The 10,191-nt window shown below is 34.2% G+C and overlaps 1 protein-coding gene across 42 annotated transcripts; it reads left to right on the top strand.

Annotated features, from left to right (window-relative positions):
* The first annotated feature begins 225 nt into the window (after window positions 1–225).
* On the top strand, window positions 226–9,864 carry LOC132799469 (uncharacterized). Of its 42 annotated transcripts, none has more exons than XM_060811359.1 (11): window positions 226–887; window positions 2,088–2,166; window positions 2,308–2,394; window positions 2,488–2,641; window positions 2,746–2,873; window positions 3,684–3,782; window positions 6,640–6,747; window positions 7,105–8,355; window positions 8,453–9,228; window positions 9,357–9,564; window positions 9,652–9,864. In XM_060811359.1, exons 8-11 carry the CDS (start codon window positions 8,250–8,252, stop codon window positions 9,774–9,776), a joined length of 1,215 nt encoding a protein of 404 aa, XP_060667342.1. In that variant the 5' UTR covers window positions 226–887; window positions 2,088–2,166; window positions 2,308–2,394; window positions 2,488–2,641; window positions 2,746–2,873; window positions 3,684–3,782; window positions 6,640–6,747; window positions 7,105–8,249; the 3' UTR covers window positions 9,777–9,864. The 42 variants fall into 42 exon arrangements, with proteins under 42 accessions (XP_060667342.1, XP_060667339.1, XP_060667343.1 ...); XM_060811356.1 differs by adding an exon at window positions 6,400–6,454 and having other exon boundaries at window positions 6,640–8,355; XM_060811360.1 differs by lacking the exon at window positions 6,640–6,747 and adding an exon at window positions 6,085–6,193.
* Window positions 9,865–10,191: the final 327 nt, after the last annotated feature.

The raw sequence follows: 10,191 nt of genomic DNA, 5'->3' as shown, positions 1-10,191 counted from the left end.
GCGGAAATTACCATTTTCACTCAACCGAATCCTTCATTAAAAGCTTTAGCAAAGGCTATGCCAAGCCACTAGGAGAGTGGGTATTATCGTCATTCCGCAAGCAACAAGTGCAGGAGCACGAGCTTCGTCTTCAACCACATAATTACCAAACAGAGCTCACAAAAGTTTTTTTTTTTTTTTTTTTTTTGAAAACGAGTTTTTGAAATAGGTAAAAAGGGAAATGTAAAGAAACTTTCTACAACACAAAGAAAAAGAAAAGCTAAACGCGTAATACATGTGGATGATAGATCAAATCACGTAACGGACGGTCCTGATCAATCAGCCAACTCCCCTAGCTTATGCAATTCAAGCAGACTCGTGAAGCAGCGAAACCATTCCCATTTTGCTCTACTCGTAGTGGTAGTACCATTTTACACACAATACCAGAAGCTTCCGACAAGACGACGAACTCACTGAGACTCGCTTTTCTCTTAGAGACGCGTTTTCTACTATTTTTTCTTTTTTGTTTGTTTTTGTATCTTTATTCCTTTTTTTTCTTTCTTTCTTTCTCGCTTTGCATCGCTCTAATTGTGAGTTGAACGTGTGCAAATTCACGTTTGGCCGCCATTTCCCTTTTTTGACGGAAATTTCAGCTTTTTTTTTTTTTTTTTTTTTTTTTGGGGCGGGAAATCCGAGCTCTTCGTTGCCTTAATTGAATCTCATTTAGGACTCGTACACAGAGAGAGAGAGAGAGAGAGAGAGAGAGAGAGAGAAAGAGAAGGGAATGGGGGTTTCGGACAATTTGAAGGGGGTGATACTGGCAGTGGCATCGAGCACATTCATAGGTTCCAGCTTCATGTTGAAGAAGAAAGGCCTCAAGCGCGCCGGTGCTATCGGTACTCGTGCAGGTTTTCCATCTAATTTAATATTCGCCATTTATATTTAATTAATTCTTTATTGCGACTGTTCGATATTTTCCAGATCTCTGCCGAAGGATTTTTTTTTTTCTTTTTGATTTTTGAGAATTGCAAATGAGTTGATTTGTTTCCTTACTAGGGCTGCTTGATTGGGGTCTTAATTTTCTGGTTTATTGTTTTGCATTTTTGGTGTGTCATCGTTGATGTCGTTGTGATAATACTGTATCATTTTTTAGTGATCAAGATGGGTGTGCCATTTCTTGGGCTCGTTTTCGATGATTTTCGATTGTGGAAAGTGAGGTATTTGAGCAGAACAAATTGCCAATTGAAGTTTGGAATGTTGGTATCGAGAATGGATATTCTAAGATGATTTTCTTTCCATTGTATGCATGCAATACATGCATTTCATACATAGGGAAGCAATTTGGAAGACCCTTTTTTCAAAGTTTTTTAATGGAAATTGTCCTAGGTGTGGAATCACATTTTGTGTAAATTTATTTTATCTTTTGATTATTTGGGATTCCAGTAGCAGAGTGCTAGTTTAGGTGTTGAAGGCTCATACTCGTTACAAACTGATAGTTTGCATGTTCAATAGATAAAAAAAGGTGTGAACAAATTTTGGATAACGTCAGAAGCGTTAAATACAGTGTTCTCCCCTATGGAGCAGCTTCATGACAAACATGACGGAAGCTTGGTGTGTGTTGTGTCAATCATGGTGCATTAAGTATCTGTTCAGTTAAGAGCTATGAATGGTCAAAAGTTGTTTCCCTGATCTATAATTTTTTTTTTCTTTGAACTTTTTACGTAAATATGTTTTGTCCAGTTCTTGTTGAAGTTTTGGTCTCTTCTAGCATTATTATCTTGTACTGTTGTGGTAGGCAGGTTTGTCCTGGTTTTACTTTATGAAATGCCATTGATAATATTATCAAGATAAAACTAAAATTGAAACATTATAATTCTTTCTTTGCTAATTGTGATAGCAAATCAGACAGCTAAATTATGATGTTATATATGTATGCAGTTCTATGTATTGATCTTTGCAGGTATTTGATAATACCACATGGACAGTGTAGTTCTTTGAATCACAGTTTCTAATTTTGTAGCTAATATCATAAGGAAACTGACAATTTTTTTTGGGGGTTAATTTTTAGCTTCTAATGTGATAATGCATGTGTGTTTCTTTTGTCTAAGTGTACGTTTTCTGTTGGGCGATGTAGTAGTCGGGGGCTATACTTACTTGAGCCTCCATGGTGGGCTGGCGTGGTGACAAGTAAGTACATCTAGTTATGCAACTCTCTTACTCTCTCTCTCTGCTCTCAACCCTAGCCCCCCATTTCATATTTTTGAATGTGGAATGATAATGAAATTGATAAGTTACTGATATTGTGATTGAAATATATGCACTAAACAGTGTTGGAAAGGTTGCCAATTTTGTGGCTTATGTATATGCTTCAGCAGTTCTTGTAACCCCACTTGGTGCACCAAGCATAATAATCAGGTAAATGCTGAGGTATCTGAGTTCTTCAATGTGGTAACTTTTTTGAAAATTTGGTAAAAGTTTCTGAAAGACTTGCTTTGTGAATCTGTGTAGTGCTGCTTTGGCTCACTTCTTGTTGAAGGAACGACTATAGAAAATGGGTGTTTTGGGATGCTTGTCTTGTATTGTGGGATCAGTTGTAATTGTAATCCATGCATGTATACTCCAACTTCTGTACAAGAAATCTGGATTCCGGCAACTCAACCAGGTTTTTAAGTTTGAAACCCCCTAATTGTTGTCGTCAAAGTCATTTGTAGTGAGAATTTCATCTCTTAACCCTGCTAATTTTCTACTTACTTTTTCTGCCAACAGCTTTGCTGATTTATGTTGCAGCGGCACTTTCTGTAGTGTTAGCTCTGATTTTGCATTTTGAACCTTGCTATGGACAGAAAGATATACTTGTCTACTTGGGAATCTGTTCATTAATGGGAGCTATAACAGTAATTATATTTCTCTATTACTGACAACATATATATATTATCTTGTCTACTAGACCTTATGCACTTTAATTTTAATCTTATCATTGAGTAAATTATAGGTGCTTATCTATGAATTATATCCTAAAACACAGGAAAATGATTATATTAACCATGATATTTGGCTTCTTTAATTGAAAGCTCCGGAAAATGTAAAGCTGAGAAAGAAGTTGAATAATGGAGGGAGGAGAGAGAGAGAGAAAGAGAGAGAGAACAAAAGAAATGAAAAAGGAAGAGAAAACTAGATAGAGTTTTCCCCTCGCCTTTTATTATTATTATTATTATTATCCTCATGTTATATGTATATATATATATATATTTTTTGACTTTTTAACAGAATCAACGAGATTTGAGAACAAGATCAAGCATAGAATACAGCTATGCTACCTTGTTAAAGTATCATCAGTCAAAAAAATAAAGTTAGTAAGAAGTGAGTCCAGTTGGCAATCAACACAACTCACACTAAAATCGGTCACCCAAGAACAAATATGAACTGGAGTGAAATTGAACATGGTGGACCATCTTCTGGCACAAAAGAGTTTCATTAGCAGTAGTTGCTAGCACCTTTTGGTTGGATAGACTGGTTGCAGTAAGAAAATCTAGGGTACAGTAGTATAGACTGGAATTGCAGACTAAAATGCTAGATACCCCGACTTCAGGGCGTTAAATGCATTTCAAGTATTTTGATATTGCTTTCAATTGGTTATATTTTAAGCAAAACCTGGTAATGCAATCTCTATATTTTAATCTGGATATGTTTATATTTTTGGGCAGTTTGCCTTTGAATGTTGCTGCAGTGACTTTGAAGGCAAATATCTTTGATGTGGCTTTAAAGATGAGTGTTCTTGACGCTGGCAGTAATGGTTCATCATGGTAAAGCCCTATCTTATAAGATTGGGATATTGTATAATTTATTGTTGATATGCATATACACCATTTAGTTACTACCTTCTTTATAGTTATTAATTTAATAAATAAGTAGTTTCTGTCTTCCTTTACCATTATATATATTTTTAAATATGCATAGCTGAATTAATTTTGTATTGACAAGATTGATTTAGATTATGGAAAAAAGGAGAGGGGAAGAGATTGAGGTTATGAGTTATATCCTTCTGAGGCTTTTTGACTTATTCTTTTGGAACGTTTGTTTCCTGCATTTGGACACTGCTGCCTTGTTTAACTTTCTTCACATGTTCTCTATTTTCTTTCAGATTTTGTATTTCTTCATTTCGGTCGCATCAAATTAATGATCAATTACATCCTCTTCTTGTCAATGAAATTTTATATTGGCAGCTGAAATCATTTTATAAAATACATAGAATGCCATGTTGTCAATAATGAATCATCATGTTCTGTTTTGCTGTATCAGCATTTTCTTCAATTTTTCTGCTTCCAGGGCCAGCTTCTCTAACATGTGTTTCAGATTGAACTGACTATTAATAGTCAATTAATATTTGTATTAGTGGTATTTTAGTGGAGAATGAATTCATCACCCTGTCTTTTTCTAGTGGATCATGGTTGCTTTCTGGAAAACTGGTAAAGATGCTGTTGATTGACTGCGAGCAGAATGATAATGACTGTCCTTTGACTATGTCAGGGTATTCGGTGGTTGGCTTTTCATTGCATGCTTTTATTTTGCCTTAACCTATTAGCTTTGGGATCCCATTGCAGCGCACACTTTTGTTCTTCCGTTCTTTATCTTAAGTAGTGCATGGTTATGTGACTTATGTGATTTTTGGTCATGGAGCCTTTTTTTTTTTTTTTTTTTTTCTTTGATAAATTAAACTTTGTTTCGTTGTTGGTGCATGTATTCATACATCATAGATGTAAGCATGCTTTAGACATTTATTCTGTTAAGCCTTCTGCTTAGGTCAAATGTGCTTTATTACAGTCAGCTTTCCGTCTTAACATGCATGCTTTAAACGTTGCAATGCTGGACTTTACCATGCAGCTCATGGAAACAGGATTTGAGAATGATGCTGTCCTAGCTCTTGTTGTTTTCTTTTTGCAATATGTTCTGGTTAACCATGAATACTGGAAATACAAGGTGAAACACACGCGCTGGAGAATAACACAGAAGAGACATCTTGGTTTTTTCCTGTGCTTCTATAGTTGGTTCTCAATTTCTTTTTATGTCTTCTTGTTTCCTTTACGTATAAAAATTATGATATTGTGGTTTTTATGATCTTATTTTTATGACTCGGCTCACATATTGACCAAGGAAATTAGATTTAAAAAGAGATACAAAACTTAGTGGGAAATTTCCATTTCCTTCTAAAATAGTCATACACGATCAAAAAGAGGGAGAAAATTTTATGTATTGATATAGATAGTTACGGGTTAATTAATGCCCTACAAATTAGCTTTCTATGGGAGTCGTACAAAGGCAAGTTAAATATAAATTAATTTTTTGAGGCTTAATGATTAATGTTGAGGCATTCATGTCTTTCTTGTGTCGTCTGTTCACTTTGGTTTTCCTCCAATAACGCTCTGCACCTCTTGTTAAATAAAATGTAGGCTTCATTTTGTTTGTTTGAAAATATCACTTGATTTCAACTTGCCTTCCCAATACGCAAAAGCTATCACATTGGCTTTGGATTAGTTAGCAAGTTTATTTTAACAAATTACCCATGAACCTAATGATTTCCATATCATTGCATTACAATATAGCTTAAAATCATCTTCAGTTTTCTTCATTTCCGTGTCTATTTTATTTTTCAACTCGCATTTTTCTGAGCTACCCACCAAAAGTTTAAAAAGATAATAATAATTATTAAAAAGAGCTTGGAATGAGCCTATAACTGACGGCTGTATGGACAAATCTGTAATAAATTAATTAATCGGGGGGAATTCTGATGGTTTTTGAACATTAGGAGACAAAATGAAAATTCAATTGATATCCAAGGAGTAAACTGTAATTTGTACAACCATGAGTGGTTTTATATTTCTATGTATGTATTGACATGAGTGTCTACATTAAAAGGTTATAACTCGCACATCTCAATACATTAAAAGATCATAACTTGCACATCTAAATTTACTGGTTCTTTTGCAATTAATGATTTGTGCACATGCAATTAACAATGCTTAGCTTCTTTTAACTTTGTAAAATATCATTACAAATTAACAATTATGAGAAGTTAGTGTTCCTCATGTATGAGTTGTCATTTTGTAGGCAATTTGGATGACCATTTGTGGTTGCTGGGCTGCATGATTGTGTGTCCCAAATTGCGTTTTGGTGGTGCCTTTTCGTTGTTTGATTTCTTAAAGTGGCCTGTGGAAAGGTCAAGATTGGTTTTTACGCTTATTGGGATTATTGTTTTATTGCATTTATACATGGTTAAATGTTCCTATCTATGCCTGCAATTTTCAGCTAACTGATGTTAGCTTTTTATGCCTACTGAAATCAACTGTTGTTTATCTGTTGATATGAACCCAGCTTAAATATAGATCTGAACATGGCAGGTTAACCATGTTTTTATTGTTTTAGGTGACTGAACTGATTAAAAAGGGCATTATGATAACACCCTATTCTGAAAAGCTGGGTGAGATAATCCGGGACATGTTACTATGTTGACTCTTCAATTAACATCACTCTCTTTCGGTTTCGGATTGTTTGCACGACTTCACGAGTGTTGGAGTTTTGCCTCCTTATTTTATCTTGTCATGCATTGCTCATTTTTTATTTTTTATTTTTCTCTTCCCTAATATAGGCATTTCTTTTCTGCAGAAATGTTATATTTGTTGTCTCTTTGATCTAGTAGAGATTGAGGGTTTAACAGTTACTATCTGTTCTGTTTTGGATATTCTTTTCAATATGCGGTCTGAGTTTTCGAAGGTATAGTTTTGAAGAAAATAAGGAAACTGCAATTTAATTGGCATGCTAACTAGGAATAACTTGATATTTAGGTAATTGAGTGTGGTGATTTGATTTTAGCTAAATGCATGTCTTTCCAAGTTTATGTCAGTTTCTTTAACAAGTTTTAGCACATTATATTTAGTTTTCTGCAAGCATCGGTAAATTGTATTGATCTTTGGTTCATCATCTTTTGGGCTATTTAGTAACAGTGACTATCCATCTGTCTAGTAATTCATCTAATATACTATTTTCTGCCTTTATATTATTTTAGTTGACTTTGTGAATAGTACTTCAACAAATCACAGGAACCGATTGTTCAATTCTGTTAATTTGCAGGATAAGTCTTCCAGCCTCCCTATCTTTCTCCAATCAGTGATATCGTCAGGAATCGAACCAATTCCTATAGTTTCCGCTATTGTATTGTTGATATCTTATTTTTGCAATCCCGTATGGACTCCCTCCTCACTGAACTGGAATTTGTTTTTTTGGTTCATCAGCTATGTCTTGTTGCTTTTTGTGTTCAAGAAATATTTATGGGAATGAATTCAATTTAGAGTTTGAAAGATTTACAATGAGTTATAGATTTTAAAGGACTTTGATAGATTGTTATACAATTTTACAGATTCCATAAAAATTTTATAAAAATCCAACAAAATGTTTGGATTTAAAGCTGGATTTCATATTAATAATTTTCTTTATAATTTCACTGTTAAAATCTTTTTAAATCCATTAAAATTTATTATTTTTTAAAATTAATAATTTTTTGAATACTATCATATTTTAAAAAAATTCTATAAAATTTTAATTTAATACATTTAGATTTTAATAGATTTTTATAAAATCCATCAAAATCTGATTTGAATATTATTAAATTTGAGTGGAGTTTTTAAAATTTAAATGGAATATTTTTAAACTTTGAAAGACTTTTAAAATGTTTTAAATTTTAAATTGAGTACATCCTCTTTGGAGTAGTTATATGGTTTTGGCTTCATTTACATTAGGGCCTCAATTGATTTATTCACAACCTCTACTCACATTTTTCATTGGTCATTTTCTTGCGGCCAAAGCAGAATTGCTTCTCCATCTTTTGCAATCACTACATCAATGCCTCACGTTGTCTATTTGCATACTTGTCTAAAAAACATCAGGTTCTGGACTTTAAAGTATTGACCAATTTCAGGCCATCAGTTACCGAGGTTAAAAATACAATGAAACTCTTACTGTTGTTGCCTCTCTCAACAGTGGAGTTTAGTTGTCTAAACTCACAATTTGGTGGGATATTCGATGTGGAATTTGTTGAAGACGTAGCTAAATTTTCTAATGTGTGTTTGGGGCTATTACCTGTTCTCTGCAACCGTATTGCCACTGTTGAGCATTGCACTCTCGCCTTGACTATTGTTGACTTGATGCTAAGAAGTTTTTTAACACCTAACACTTGGTTTCCCATTGTACAGAATCACCTCCAGTTGTAGTATGTTATTATGAAGCTTCAGGGTAAGAATTCTTTTTCATCCATATCCATAATAATGAAGTTCATTTTGACACTAGCCCGTGTGAGAGAAGATGCTGAGATGCTTCTTAATTCTGGTTTTCTCTCATCTCTGAGACTTTTGTTTTCTGAAAGCCTGGGCGATACACCTTTCATGTTAACCAATAATAAGGGAAGTCTGTCCATCTCTTTCAGAAAAAATTGAAAAGCCTCAACAAATCTGGGGACTTGGATTGGCTGTCATCACAGCAATGGTTCAGTCCTTAGGAGATGGTTCTTCGTGTGTGGATATTTTGGATAATGTGATTCCCTACTTATTTTGTGAAAAGGCGTACATGATTTCTTATTATCTCAGTGCACCAAACTTTCCATCTGATGATCATGACAAGAAAAGACCGCGGGCACAAAGAACTCCATCATCCCTGACTAATCTTAAAGAAATTGAGCATACTCTCATGCTAATGTGTGTGCTGGCAAAGCATTGGAATTCATGGGTTAAGGCCGTGAAGGAAATGGATTCGCATCTGAGAGGACAAAGTATCCATCCTTTAGCCTTCATTAGTAGGGGAATGCAACGTGTTGGAGAATCTCCTAGTGCAACTGTCCCTCTTTTATGTCCTCCTGTCTTCAAACAGAAGTTTGAATACTGCAAGAAACCATCATTTATCAACAGCAGAAATGGATGGTTTGCTCTTGCGCCTCTTAGATGTGTCTCAAAACAAAAGTTCTCAGCAGTCTCTACCACACCTGCTTTAATAATCAGAAGTAGAGCAACTGAAAATGCTCTACACGCTTCTCACACATACTTCTCTGACGAAGTTGCGCTACAGATCTACCGAATTACATTTCTCCTTTTGAAATTTCTCTGTTTGCAAGCTGAGGGCGCTTCTAGAAGGGCAGAGGAGGTGGGTTATGTTGATCTTGCCCATTTTCCTGAGCTTCCGATGCCTGAAATTTTACATGGCTTACAGGTAAGATGACTATGTTTATTTTAGAATGTTGTCCCACTCTGATAATATTGCGATTTTGTTACCTAATCTTGAAATGAATGTTAAAAGTGAGCCTTTATTTTGGACTTGGGTATTCTTTTGCGATGCAGGATCAAGCAATTGCCATTGTAACCGAGTTGTGCGAGGCCAACAAATTGAAGCATATTCCAAAACAGGTCCAGAACATTTGCTGCTTGTTACTGCAAATATTGGAGATGGCCTTATACTTGGAGCTTTGCGTCCTACAGATATGCGGCATAACACCTGTATTGGGACGCGTAGATGACTTCTCAAAAGCAGTTAAACAGTTGATTGGAGGTAATAATCCTTTCATTATGAGAAATACTATTTCTGGGTTCTTTTTATATCTAACTCTCTTTGTTTCTTGGTTCAATGTTTTTACAGCCACGGAGGGACATGCTTTCCCTAAAAGGGTCAATGAAGTCCTTGAAACATATAATATCGTTTGTCTATCCCAGATTGTTACAGACCGAGGAGTTGATGTAAGAAACTTGTGTGGATATAGCTGAATACTTTAGTTTTCAATGCCAAATGGCAAACAAATTGTTTAGGGGATTCCTAGTGTCAATATTGATTGAAATACTTTTTTACTATCAATTTTGACATATTCATATTTTATATTTGAAAAATTATTTTAACGTGATTTAATTGCATTAACTTTAATAGATTCTTTCAAATTGAAAACGCGTGCAACTCACGTGATTTTCTAAAAATTATTTTTTTATTATTTTTTAAATTTTAGTTGTTTATTTTGTTAGAGTAAAAGAAAACAATATTCTAATATTTTTTAAAATCACTAAATTTCATTTTGGATGTTTAAAATTAATTTTTTCATATTGATAAAAAAAATTAGATGTTCAACAAAATCGAAGAACCGAAAAAAAATTATATACTAAATTTTTTTTGAAAATACTATAAAAAGAC

This window comes from Ziziphus jujuba, chromosome 9, assembly GCF_031755915.1.
Source record: "Ziziphus jujuba cultivar Dongzao chromosome 9, ASM3175591v1".
NCBI lineage: Eukaryota > Viridiplantae > Streptophyta > Magnoliopsida > Rosales > Rhamnaceae > Ziziphus > Ziziphus jujuba.
This window is presented reverse-complemented; position numbering and strand designations above follow the sequence as displayed.